General features: G+C 41.8%; 2 protein-coding genes across 11 annotated transcripts in view; one reads left to right on the forward strand and one right to left on the reverse strand.

The window, feature by feature from the left end:
• Window positions 1-14,602, forward strand: part of LOC123975176 (basement membrane-specific heparan sulfate proteoglycan core protein-like) — a gene marked incomplete at its 3' end in the record, with an annotated part of 647,231 nt that overhangs the window by 52,212 nt on the left and 580,417 nt on the right.
• Window positions 1-14,602, reverse strand: part of plekhg5b (pleckstrin homology domain containing, family G (with RhoGef domain) member 5b) — a 76,944-nt gene that overhangs the window by 22,580 nt on the left and 39,762 nt on the right. For 3 of the 4 annotated variants that reach the window (XM_046056420.1, XM_046056419.1, XM_046056422.1), the window contains 6 exons: window positions 6,746-6,887; window positions 5,528-5,627; window positions 5,237-5,297; window positions 4,771-4,862; window positions 4,540-4,676; window positions 904-1,070 (listed from right to left, as the gene is read on the reverse strand). In XM_046056420.1, coding sequence (XP_045912376.1) covers window positions 904-1,070; window positions 4,540-4,676; window positions 4,771-4,862; window positions 5,237-5,297; window positions 5,528-5,627; window positions 6,746-6,887 — 699 coding nt within the window. Of the gene's footprint in view, window positions 1-903; window positions 1,071-4,539; window positions 4,677-4,770; window positions 4,863-5,236; window positions 5,298-5,527; window positions 5,628-6,745; window positions 6,888-7,804; window positions 7,871-14,602 lie in introns of those variants that run through there. The other variant, XM_046056421.1, reaches the window with a different exon arrangement.

A 14,602-nucleotide genomic window follows, 5' to 3' on the forward strand; every position in this document is an offset into this window, starting at 1 on the left:
AAGCTCATAAAATCTTAGCTCATCTCAACATGCAAAAGCGAAAGCCGCCAGCTAGAAAAGTACTAAAACCTACTTTTGTCTGAAAATAATTGTTGTTTCAATAATTACAAAAAAAAATCATTACACGTGTAGCAACACTAGCTAAACTAGTGGGGCATTGCAAACAGACAATTTATCAAAGTGGTCTCTGGGAACTCATGAGGTGCATTTTTCATATTTAGTGCCACTTTATTAATACATGATTAATAAACAAAGTAGTAGACAGATATATGTGATAATAAAAATAATTGTTAGTTGCAGCTCTACGGCTAAAGAATGGTCAATTGCTAAAACTAATCCAAAGTGCTGAAAGACAGAGTCATCATCGTTGAACTCCTGGCCCAATGTCCCAGAGTCACTATATGCCACAACATGAACCTGATGACTGTCTGCCCTATTTCCATGCTACATGTGTGGCAGCCAAGTGCATCAGGAGGCAGGCCTCAGTTAGCCTCTCAGCGTCTCTCATCGGTAACAAAACAACCACTTCCTGTCCCTCCAGGAAGTGCTGAAGTGGCACAGAGTGTTCCTGAGTGAACTTATATGAGATACAAGGGATCAGTTGGCAGCACTGAGCAGGCTGGCATGCACATACAAGAGTGTGCACACAGAAAAAGAACACACACACACACACACTGCAGCTGGCAGTAGACTGAAGCGGGGAAAAAATTACCCGAGATACCACACTGGCCCAAAGCATCATGGGACTGAAGGAAGAGGAGGTGAAGTTATGGAAAAAAGGGTGTGGCAAAGCAGTACGAGTCACTGGGTGTGTCTTTGTTTCGGTATAAAGGGGTGGTGTATTTTGGTTTGATGAGTATATTATATATATATATATAACCACTTCGGCTAGATGCAACTCACCAACAGATCTATGCTTTCTCGGCGTCCCAGGGATCCATGCTCCACCCTCTCACTGCCTGGGTTGAGGATGTAGGGGCTCTGACCGGCAGAGGGCTTCATATTGGGCAGACTGAGCGACCGCAAGTCCTTCACACCCTGCTCCACCTTCAGCTCATCACCTAGCCGTGCTAAATGAAAAGAAGAAAAACAAGACGTTGAGCAGTCTGGGAAAGGGAATCTTGGTCAATGCTGAAGTGCTATTGTTTCATGTTCACTTCAGGTTTGAGTCATGTTTAACTGAGCATCACACCCAAACAAGTATTGAGCTCACTGTTTTTTCCTGAAGTTAAATCCTTTAACAAGCTCTTGTAAACATTATGGAAAGGATACTAAGCAAAGCAGGACAAACTTGGACTTAAAGCTGGGATAAGCGATTCTGGAGAAATCCAAAACCATGACAAAAACCATGATATAGAGCGAACAACGACACAGCAAGTAATGTAACTAACGTTAGCTACGTTGTGGGTTAGCAGACTGTTGCTACAGTTGCTATTGCAAAGCTAACATACAGAGAGGATGCGGTGGTCCTAGAGCCAGCACAACATCAGATAGCGATACTCAACTCTCCTGCTGCTATAGCTAACATTAACAGCATGTCTTTGCAAACTAGAATGTAAGCCAAATGTCTGTGAGCAAGTCATTTAATATTACCCGACACACAAATCATGGCTGGAACAGCTGGAATAGTGTTGTGTTGCATTGTTTGTTTACAGAGCCTGGGCTTTATACAAACATCTGGATTTTCTTTTCAGAACGGACATCTAGCAAACATTGAAGAGATATTTGCTGAATTTGACAAAAAGATTTGTATTGGATTTGAATTGCCCACCCCACCTTTAAATAAAATGCATACTAACATATTTTTTGGCCACTTGAGAGCAGCAGAAACAAGATGTGGACTCAACACTGACATACTATCAACTTTTAAGTTGATATGGCAAACAGTTGTCTCTTTTACACATCACTGCAGACAGCCGCCTGCTGAAGATGAAAACAATGCTATGAGAGCAATGCGAGTGACCCAACACATTAAAGTTGCAGAGTGAAAAAAACAAAACAATAATTTGAAACACAATGAAACGCTTCATGTAGCAGAGGGGAACTGCAGAGTTGGGTACTAATTCTCTGTGGTTAATATAAACTTATACTGTTAACCTATACTTATTATAGCTGCTTTACTATTTGTAAAAGCTTAAAAAAATAGAGCATAACAATATAGATTCTCAGTAGTCGTCTTCATGAAAACCTCTGAATCCTCCAACCACGTGACCAAACAGCTGTGGACTGTTTGCCCATGACCTCTGTGTTTCAGACTATATGTAACTCCAGACTGTGGTCAAGAGGTGTCGAGTCGGGAGGGTGACAATTTCAAAAGAATAGCAGTTAGTCATGGCATAGGATCTCTTTTATGGTAGGCTTAAATGGGCCTTTGATCCAAAGGCTGCAACAAGTGTAACTACAGTGATCTCAGACGGGAGGCACCAATCCCAGTTTCCACCCAGGCATCAAGGGAAAGAAAGCTGGCAGAGTCATCACGCTGCTACTGTTATTAAGAGTCATGGGAATCTTATTAACAGTTGTTCTGATCACTTATAAGGACACAGTCCACTCCTTTTCCTCCTAGTCACAAACACGGGTGTGAGAGGAAACTGGCGCACGCCATCTGTCCTCCTCAGTCATTGTTAAAAGGCACACAGATAAGAATGGCGTGACGTCTAAAATACACCACAACTGCAAAGTAAAAGACTGAACTACTTTCTATTTTGAGATTTTTATGATGTTGTTGCTTATGTTTTATTGCTTGATTATTTCACTGTTTTATGTTGTTGTTGTTTTACAGTGGTCTCTTATTATATATATGGCTTATTTTACTCTACTACTACTCATTTTGTGACTTGTTCTGTGAAAAGGTGCTATATTAAATAAATTTTACTTACTTACTTACGGTGAACAAAGTGAAAGACGTTTACTATTGCTGTTATTATAATTTATTTCACAAGTTGGTGTTATTGTTTGCCCATCATACAATGACAAATGTCCAACAACTGAATGATAATTATGACTGGATTAGAAATAAGTGAGAAAATACCAACACGATCCATCTGCTACCAGCAGTGTTGCTAGTCATTTTCAAGAAATTAAAATAGTGGTGCAGGTGAGGATACTCAGCACACACTTGTAAAAATAAAAACTAACAGAGCAAGAAAAAAAGGTACCAAAAAAAAGTCTCCAGTTATTAATGGAACATCATGTCATCATATCAACGTAATTTCTTTTACCTAGAAGAAGAACTCTCAATAACACATAAAACTTGACCCTGATTTAAACTATTATGTGACACTGATAGATTCATGACATAAAAAATTGTTAGGTAAGACAACACAAAAACAATGGGGGACATATCCTACTGCAAATTAACCTCAAGGATCTATGGCATCAAAAGTTTTACTGAGCCCAGCAGCAGTTCATCTGATTTGCATAAAGTGCAGCTAAATGAGATCTGATGCTGGACTGTTTTAACACCTGGTGCATATGTCTGAAAAATAATATTTAAAACTGAAGTGTTTCCTGCAGCTTCACATGACATATTTGTTGAATAGAATACATTTTAAGAAGTGTAAGTAAGAATACATTCTGCGTGAGGAAGGCTATGCGTGAAGAAATATTCATCAAGCAGCCTGAAACGGAGGATTTAAGTGAAATGTCTTTGACTAAATTACTGTTGTAAACAGATTGAATTTTTTTTTATAATAACAGGTCTGTTAGTGGCTGCTTCAAACATCTTGCGCTGGACTGGACCTGCTGTGAGCCATTACAAGGTCAGAAGAAATACAGATTTAAGAAGGAGCCCACTGAGAAAAACCAAAAGGTAAAATTGTGTCACATTGTTGCTCTTTTGTCTTTGAATGTAGAACTTTTATAAAGCAATGAATCTTTTTTGTTCCAATATTCTTTGCTGCTGTCACTGAAGCATTTTCTGTGTGTGAGCCCTCACCGTTTCGATCTAGCTAGAGAGTGACTACTCTCCCTCAATGTGTGCCAAATAAAACAGTGCCACAAATTTTACACCTGCTTTTCTCAGACATTACATTTCAGACGCAGCCTCATCTGTGGCAGTGGTCAGTATGCAGTGATAAATCAGGTTTGTATGAATTTAGATTAGATTTGTTTTTTTATTGTCCATAAAGGGAAATTCATTTTGATCAGTTTCAATACCATACATCAAACAAGAAAATGAATAAACACCACAGCACAAAAGATTCTAAAAGAAAAGCAATGCCTTTTACTAATTCTGTGAATGTGTGTGTGTCTGCATAAGAAGCCTAATAGAGGGGATAAAGCTGGCCCTGCCCCTGTTTGTTTTAAGCGCAGGAGCAGCAAATCTCCTACCAGAGGGCAGGATCTGAAAGCAGGTGCTTCACAAACTTCTTATTCCCTGATCCTCTCAAATTTTGTGCCTCTGGATAGGAAAGACTTAAAACACAATTTGCATGAGCTTAATGCAATTTTCAGCCGTGCCACTTTTCTTATTTAATCAGCGCAAGCTGGGGTTAATTCCGTGCTGAAATTCGTATATGGGTCATGTGGTGTTTTTACCTTTGACTTTGAGGTAGTGTCCTCCAAAACGGTAGGCCTCGAAGTTGAGAGACAGCGGTGTGTTGGACTGATCTAGGAACAAGTCGACCCGGGACAGCTCAATGCCGTTCCTCTCAAATACTGGACCAAGAACCTCTCTGTTAACGATACAGATAAAGAAGAAGCTGTTAATTAACATCCATATCAAACTCTTGCAATATTTTTTTGTGGCCACTCCTCCTCCCCTCTTACCTCAGAGTTTTCTTTTTCATTGCAGGTACAATCTCTGTGTTTATGTCCACGTTGAGATCAAACTTAAGGCTGAAGCACTCCTTACTGGGGTCCTGCAGGGGGAACAGACACACAGTTTAGTTTACACAGGTGGAGCTGCAGCTTTGCTGGCCCGCCTCGGGCTCGAGCTGTATGTGTGCTCTAAGCAGATCCACAGGGGGGCTCCTTCTCACTACAGTGCTTGACTTAGACAAAGAGCAGCGTGGGAGACACCATTATGTTATATCATCGTTACAGGAAATGATGGTGGCTGCTTTTGTATTGCACAACTCTCTGCTTGTATCATACACATTTGTGAAAAACAATGCTTGCAAATAATGCCACAAAACAAGTGACAAATACTATCAAGTGAACTAGCTGTAGACTACTTTCAGGTATCATGGGGAGACCTTTTATGTTGAACACTGCAGCCCATGTGTGTACTTACATCAGTGTGTCGTCTCCGTGCCTTCTTTTTCACCATCTTCATCCCCCCTGTTTTATGCTCCCTGCGATACAGTTAGACACACATTATCATACCTTTATATGCCAGTTCTTCAAAAGAACCCAACATAAGAGAAACTGCCTGCTTAATGTGACCATCGAGACTTGGAAAGAAGTGATCAGTCAGTGTACACATTTCATGGCTATAATTTATCCTCCAGTGTGAAAAGACAAGAGCTCTACTGACAGGCAGGAATACATGAACACTAGCATGATATAACAGAGGGTCACCTACCCACGGTCATTGCTCCCCTCATCCTCTTCCTCCAGGTCGGAATGGGGGCTGGTGCGCGGGGGACAGGAGCGCGTAGACACGTTCCGAGCCAGGATGGAGGCTAGAGGTTAAGAAAACACAGCCATTAACTCTGTTGGATCACAACTAAGGCAACCTTTAATATCAAGCTTCAAAGGGTCAGTTCACCCAAATGAAAAAGAAACAGATTTTCTCCCCTGCCTCTTGTGGTATCTAGCAATGCAGACAGTTTAGTTAATTTGTCGAGGGTTTTAATATACTGTATTTGTCTGAGATTTCTTCCTCCACCCTAATACATTTAATTTGTTTGTGGTGTTTACATTACATTTACAAGAAATCAACAGTATCACCTTTTTCCAGAAAAAGTGATCATGATCATTATCTGTGATATCTCATAACTCCAGAATTTGCCTGAGAATCAATACAGCATCAAAGTAATCCTGTGATGGCTGTCTGTATATCCATGGGTACACTGCAAACAGGAACATCATACTTTTAATGGTGCCAATTTTCCAAATGTAGATAAATATACAGGCTAAAAGACAGGGCTCGGGTTATACCCTAGGGCCCTCAGGGACTGAAAAACCCTGCTCTGGATAGTTTCATATGGACTATTTTGAGAAAGTAGATCACAATGAGGTCTGTAGCCTGAGTAACCAGATTCAATTCAGTTTACCTCCATTGTGTTAGGACGGAGACAGAAATCTCAGATCACAAGGCTGGGGCAAAAAAAAAATGCTCTGCATGGCTAGTTAGCACTAGCCTCTGAATTGCTGTTCTCATCTATTATCGGTGCAGCAATTCAAACAGGTCTCGCATTGACCCCACTGCCAGTTGGAAAAAACAGTCGACCAATCAGAGCTTTGTCAGCAGGTTTAGGAATGACGATGTAACCTTTCTGCATGGCCACAGGCGTGGATGAGATTGACATAGCTGTACGGGTTGTTGTAAATCCAATTACAGAGTTGACAACTTTGAAATAGTTTAAAATGAAATGAAATGAAAAAGGCAATGTACAGTTAATTGCAACCACTAATTCAGCTTCAATGTCAACCAAAAATTACATCAATAGGATGGATACTTGCTGTACATTTTTTGCCTTATTTAGACAACATTTAAAAACTCTGTGTCCTTTAAGGCAATTGGTATTACATCACTGTAAGAGGGGGAATAACAAATCAAGAAATAATGTAAGTCTACCTTGAGGTTGTAAGTCAAATCGGGGGTGCCGGTCAAAGTGCATGTTGTCTGTGTTCTCTGAATGGCAGCGTGAGTCACATGACTCACACAGGTGAAGGGGGCTTTTGCTATTCAAGTCTTGGCAGTCTGGGTGGTGGCAAACCTAAAAGCAGAAACCGGGAGATACAGATACAGAAGGGAAAAGAGGGAGAGAAAGTCAGATTACATACACTGCCAAGTACACAATGTCCCCACATTAAAATACAAAAACATTTTTAAAAGACTGGGCCAAAGTGAAAAGGGTAAAACAGTCACACACATTTAGAATAAACAGCTCTCTGCCTGACTATTGTTTTTGCATTCCTGAGGTTTGCTCACTGCCACATTCCCACCATCTGTCCCCCCTCTGCGGGATGACAGCTAATTGACTTAAAGTTAGTTTATCACCTTGTGTGCTGATCTCGGACCAGCTTACCTCTTACGTAATCCAAAATTGTATTCCAAGATGTGAAACAATGAAACCGACCACAGGTCAGCAACTGGGAGACTTCCAGGCCGCAGGGCTCCGAAAAGCTCTGTAGCCTAGGCGACAGGCAGCAGACGGCTGCAGGATTAAGGATCTCTGTCTGAACCCCAGACAGATCCGACCCCCTCCTTCTGCTTTCCCCCTCACCTCAGCAGCGGGCCGGTGGGCACCAGAGGGCTCTTCTACATCTCTTAACTCCACCCTGAATCCCCCCTCGCCATCACCCACACCCAGCTGAGGAAGCGAGGATGTATGGGGAGATACAATGGAGGCCCCACTAATGTACTTCCTGTCATTGTTTCCATGTACTCAGGAGGAGCACTGTCTGTGTGTGAGTGTGTGCTTTCATGTAAACACAACACACTATAGATATGCAAGACATAGACGCCATCCACCAAAACACTGTTATATAGGCCTGTCTTAAGTAACAATATAGTTGTAACTCAAGCATATGCACTTCCAAATGCAATAGCTATACATAACAGACTGCAAAACATGTAACTCAGATTTCAATACAAATGAGTCTGTCTATGTCCCCACCACCGGTACTCTACCGTTATATTCTGCAGATTGGAGCAGGAGTCTCCCTCACTCATGCAATTTGGCTCCATATCCATGCCAGCAGGCACCCAGGACCCCAATAAACATCCAACTCGCCACCTCGTTGGCCTGCTAATTCACTCTGCAACGTTCCCCTGCCAAGCCACAGAGACAAGCTTCCTTATTAATCCACTCCTCAATGTCTAGCCGGGTATAATCGCAGATTTTAGGAAGCTGGTCACAGGGCTGGAAGTGGACAGAAGGAGGGAGGGAAGAAGAGAGGGTTACAGTTATGGGAGGGTGAGGAGTCCCAGTAAAGCTATAAACCCAAGACAGGAAGGAAGAAAAAAAAAAAAAAGGTCCATCCAGAAGCTTTTCAGAAGTACAAAGCCCCCCTAATCTTGCAGCCTAATTGGTGCCTGTGCTCTGTCAAAGCCATCTGACAGTCCTGCAGAGATTAAATAGCCCCGCTCTGAGCTCCACGAGCCTTCTCCTCTTTTTCCTCTCTCTCCCTTTCTTCTCTGTCCTGTGCCACCACCAGCACCAACTCCTCCCTTCCTCTCAGACACCCAGGGTCACTATACCCAGGCAGAGTCCTCAACCAAAGAGAGGTTTTAAATAGAAAGAGACTTACTGCAGTGAACATGACATGCTCTCCTACTGACAGCACAGCTCCATTAAAGGACAATTCTAGTTTATCACAAAATGGGTCTTATTTATATAGTATTGGCTTATTTCTATCATTTTAGCATCTTTCAGTTAAGTGTTTTTCAGCCAGCCGGCAATTTTACTGTTTTTTTTCAACAGGCAGGTGTTTTCAGTGTAAGTGCTTTAAAAACTGACTCTACCTGGCCAGCAGCGAGTGGCAAATAAAAAAAATTAGCTGCTTGCTGGTCAACTAATTGGACTTACATTAATCAAGAGGACACAACCATGACTTTAAATGAATGCTAATGTTGCTCCATGTCTACTGGATGTGTAAACAGACAACTTCTTACTAACAACGTCACCATATCAATTAGGTTTTATGTCAATGTAAAGTACAACCTATCTATAGTCTTTCGCCATGCTAGCTGCTCTGTGGCTGTAGACTATAGACAGGCTGTACTTAGGCACAGCGGTGCTCTCTGCTAAATGCCAATGTCACATGCTGATGTTTATCAGGTGGCAAGCTTTTCAGGTATGTAGTGGTAAACTATTGGGCAAACTAAAATCTTGACCTGATGATGGCGCTAGAGGGAAAGTCAGGGGATCTCCAAACTCCTTGGGGGCCATGAATATCTGTACAAAAAAATCATAGCAATCCACCCAATAGTTGTTGAGATATTTCAATCTGGAACGAGTGGTGTATTCCATTTTTTTAACAAACTGAGATCCTGTTCAGTCCTGTACTCACTGTGCAGTGACTATGGTACTATTCAAGACGTTTCTCAATCGTTGCAGTTGATGACATTCGATGATGTGTTGCAGGTACAGATGCGTGAAGTGTTTCACCTCTTACTGAGTCACTGACCTCAGTTTACAGCTTGACGATCATGTTGCCACTGAGACAGCTTCATTGCAGAAGCAAACAGGTCACAGAAATCTGTTACACCATCACCCTGTTCTGCTTCTCTGAAGGTGACGCATGACCACACATTTTCGTGTTGCAGAGTGAAATGTCCCATCGCACAGAGGTGGTATGTTCTCCACAAGGTGTGGAGACAGATGGCCGGTCCAGAGAAATACGAGCAAATCACATGCCATATTTAGACAATAGCCCAGATAGGTAGGCGTTTCCCATTATCAAGTTGGGGCGTTCACATTCCTGCTGCAACTAAAGCAGCAGGAAATATCTGATGCTTTGGCCAAGACAAACGAGTGCATCATAGGATGAAGTCTCTACAAGTTGACCAAAAAGCACCAAATGGAAAAAAACTTGTAATCTTACATTCTTGATAGATACCTGAAAACATACACCTAAAATGAACAGCGTTTCAACTCGGGATATGTGCAGCAGGGACTTTTGCAAACACTCAACATTCCTATCATTGAAAGAGACGATTGATACTTGGGTGAGAGGACAACCTGACTTTCATTATCTGTTTCTTGATCTGGATCAGCTTTCTCAACACAATGAGGAGGAGGAATGTAAGTCAAGCTGACTGTACGCGAATGTGGACATGCCGGACAGCTGACAGGAGGCCATGCGTGCCTCATACTGCAAGTGTATTAATGTGTGGGAGACCACATGTGTCATGTGAGAGTGTGTCGCGTGTGTCCCCGGCATGCCTGCTCTTAGATCAGGCCGGATTAGTGGGGAGGTTCAGGAAAGCAATGAGTGGCTGTAGATGAAAATACTGCATGCAGACACACACACACACACACACACACACACAGCCCCACCTTCACCCTCCTCCCCAACAGCTGAGACCCCACACCGGCCCCACGGTGGCCCTCGTCTTGGCTTAGCACATCCAATGCCACGTGTCATCCTTGTTTCCACACATCCTGCAAACACGGCAACACTCCCAGACAGACTTACAAACACAGGCATGCCCAGTCCCAAGTCTGTGTCATCGGCGATCTTATTTGGAAGAAGATGACTGGACTCTTTAGGATTATAACCTTCACACTTGATCCTCCAAACACCGGCACGTAACATATGAAGGCTATTTCAACACACTCTACAACACATAGCCACTGACACACGTTAAGAGTTTGATCTTACTTTGGTACAAACTTCACACAGCTGATGCTAAAGACATTAAACTGCAGGGCCTTTATATTAACTTTAGTTTCAAATGTCTTAAACATGATTTATAATTAAGGATGGAACTTGTGGGTTTAGAGCAACAACCTGGCAGTTCAATTTGGCTGCAACATCCTCACCACCATCACAATTTTGGCTCCTGAGGACAATTTTAAAGTTTGGATGGTTTGCCACATCCTCACAAGCTGGAAAATCTGTGGGTAATTAAGGCAAAGGCTGCCGATAAATTGAAACCCAGATTACAGATCTGACTCAATGTGAATAAAGGCCCATCTATCACAGGGCTGCATTGAAGAGCAGAGAGAATGTAGCATGCATCCCTATGTGTGTGTTTGAGGTGTATAAAAAGGGAATGAGAGATAACAGGCTGTCCTTGCTTTGTTGTGTAAAGCTTGACAGAGTTGGAGCTTGACAGCATTTGATCAAATCTGAATCCCTCCTCTAATCTGAAGGGTTTTCAGTGTTGATCTGTATCGCCTTTTGTTGGGTGAGAAGCCATAAACACTACCAGTTATATAGATTTTTAGAAATCTACAAAATAAGATGAGTAGCACAAAATATGAAATACTGATTAAATGTATTGGGACACACTGAAATAACAGCTGTAGCCTTTTGACTTTACACCTTATTTTTCACAAGTTAATTGCTCCAAACACTGTTGATAAGCCATGTGTGATGTGATTCTCCTGACACTGACATGACACATAGTCAGCTAGATACTTTCTGTAGGGAAGAGGCACCACCCATTGAACTACAAAAGCACACGGTTCACTCACGGTCAGCGGTACAGTATTATAGAATGATGTTTCTTTTCAGTCATACACAAATGGTGAGATTTATGCTTTATTGGAAATGTTTTCAAACACTGTTTTTACTTCTACAAGATAAAAGGACTTTAAGAATGAAGATTAAGTGGTAAACATATGTCTGGTTAGCCTCCCCACCTCCGTTAAAGAGGAGCGCACAGCTGCTTCCCTGAGCTTCTCTATGGGAACCATCCCAGGCAGTGGACGAGACAGTCCTGAACGAGGCCCAGTACTGACATCAGCATGGATTATTGCAGCATTGACCAGACAACAACATAATTTTAGCCGTTGTGGAATAAAAGTTCATTAGATGCGGCTGATATTATTTTTATCAGCTAAAGCGACGGTCAGTGCATGCTAAAAAAGAGAAGCTATGCTTTCTACATTGCATTTGTCTAATGAAACAGAGGAAAGAGATGTAAAAGGTTCAATAAGAGATTTGTTAGCATCTAAGCTTAGCAAATCTGGGCAGAGGACTGGTTCCAAAATGGAACCGGCTATTGGAAACCAACCCTAAAGGTGGATAAATAAATGTCAACATAAGACAATAACTAGCCAACCAGATGAATAATAAAATGATAGGGAAGAATTAACTGGTTAAGCTGGCCAAGAGAGTAAATATGCTCCAGCTGGAGCTTCTAATAAAGATATTGTTATGTTTACTGTTAAGAGTTTGTATATGTGTCATACTATAAGTATGAGTGTGTGGATGTGTGGGGCTGGGTTCCGGAGGTAGAGGTTAAAGTACAACACGTACATTTACGGCATCTAATAGAAAAACATACTGCAAGAGACTAAATCTTATCTTTTATTGACATATTGTGAGAACAGGAGTTCCAACACATGTACTGCTCTATAACACACACAAAAAACACACACACAGCTGTTTATCAAAGTGGTGCCCACACCCATAGACACACCCACAAACTAAATTCCTTTTTTCCAAAGGGCCATCATCAACCCCCACTCACACATACACACACTCTCACACTATAGAAAACATGAAATCAAAGCCAACCTGAATCAACACAAAAACATAACAGCTTCATATTGGGGACAATAGGGAATAACGTCTGGTTAAGTTGAGCACAAACCATATTATTTGGGCCAATCTTCTGTCTGACACCCAAAGGTCTCATTGCACTTCAGTCTTTGTTAAGACTACCGGTGACATCCAGGTACACTGTGTTTAATTGCACGGGCCAACTTTAATGCTTCTCATCACTCCACTCCCACAAAGAGGCTGCTTTAAGGTCCTGTCCTAACATGAAAGTCATCACTGATTTGGCAACTGGTTGAGATTCTACTCAGCAGTAAGTTATGTTAGCATTAACACCGCTCCTCATCAGTCATGAAGGGCAGGAGGAGTCGTCTCACGGTAGCTGCAAGTCAACATTATTGCCCTCTTTTTTTCTGTGAAAAACCCACCCTGGCCTTTTCATTTCTCTCTTTCTTAAACAAAACAGCACACAGAAAAGAGAAAAGCTCTAGTGCATCTCTATAAACACACCTACGCATGCAAATGATTGGTTGCCACTAGACGAGGCAGAATCGTGCACAGTCTTGTTCTAATAGTGTGACTGCTGAGAAAGTCAGTCAAACATCCAGACAGACTTTGGTCAGACCAACTCATGCAGTGTACAATGTCAAACTAATTAACGATAACCCAAAAGTCAGACGCAAGTACGCGTCATCGGTGGTTCATAGTCTAAGATTCAAAGAAAGACAACCACTTTCTCATTTTCTCTCAAATACACACTAATGTGCTGACCTTTGACCTGTGCATACATCAATACAGTACATCGAGCATAGACTACACAAACACAGGTGTACCGTACCATGTCCAATGCAAATAAAACTAAATAATTATCTGTCAGTTCCAAGCTCGCTCACCTTGTGTGTCATTTTCCTTTGCAACAATAGAACAAAAGCTAATGATTTTCTGAATAGAACTGACAAGGGCTGCTTAAAAAAACAAAACTTTATGTAACTAATATCGATATTAGGTTCTGAGCATTACTGACCCAAATCAAATGTCACAACTTTAAATATATATATATTTAATAATATATTTTGAGGATGACTACTGGTGTTTCCATAAGATATTTACATACAAGAATGTTTTTCGTTATAGGGCTGTAATCTAGGAGTTTTTTCTCCAAGTAGTCAATCAATTTTAAAAAAGGGAGAAATTCCCATCGCAACTTCCCAGACACCCCCACGACCCTGTACGCAGGATAAGCGGTTGATGATGGATGGATGGATGAACTTCCCAGACACCTATGTGTCAGCTTCAAATTGCTTATTTTAACTCATTCAATTTTATTTGATTTTTGAACAATTAATCCACCAATTGTTGAACTTAAATATTTAATGATATGACTATTTAGTAGCCTTTGAGAAAACACAACAGATAATATAGTAGTAGTATTTTGAAATATAAGTTGGTGGCAGTAACTTGTCTCTCCAGCCACTCACCTTCCTGTATACAACTGTGCCAACAAGACATTGATTATTTCTTATCTGCAACTTACAATACAATATCTGCTACTGTATTAAGCATGATTGACGGTCAAAGAAAACATTTAAAGAGCTAAATGCCTGCAGAGTGAATGGTCTTTTCATCAAGCTGAGCTGACAGAGACTGAAGCAGGTCAAACTCTGCTACATATTACTTTTTTGCTACCTTTTTCTAAAGAGCCAATTTTCATTGTCCTCTTGGGAGCAGAGCACATGGCCCCATAGGGCCTCCCCATGTATGCTGCTGAAGGCCTGCTTTCCTTAACATTACACAGAGTTGCCATTAGGTGTTGCCCAGTAGGTGGGATTAAAAACAGCGCCCAGTAAGGCTGCAGGTGATCAAAGGGGGAGCCTGGTCAGGTCTGGCCCAAGTCTGATTTATTTTTCAATAAATAAAACATGCATCTGTTGAGGAGTGGCATGAGAGAGAGCTGCTGCAGCTCGCTCGCTTTCTTCTGCTGCCATCTGTCCTCTGGCCCAGCGAGGAGGCAGTGGAAGAGAGCCAGAACCTGCTTTTTTACTGCAGCCGTTATGCAACAGGACTGCCTGCCTGTCTGCGTGCCTGTTCCCTATTAACTCTACCTCATTCTGGTACCGTACAGTCCTGACGCCCTGCACACATGTGGATTTACTCAAACAGAGGCACTTGTTGTGTTTCATCCTCCCATGAGTGTGTGTGTGTGTGTGTGTGTGTGTGTGTGTGTGTGTGTGTGTGTGTGTGTATGTGTAATACA

This window comes from Micropterus dolomieu, linkage group LG08, assembly GCF_021292245.1.
Source record: "Micropterus dolomieu isolate WLL.071019.BEF.003 ecotype Adirondacks linkage group LG08, ASM2129224v1, whole genome shotgun sequence".
Lineage (NCBI taxonomy): Eukaryota > Metazoa > Chordata > Actinopteri > Centrarchiformes > Centrarchidae > Micropterus > Micropterus dolomieu.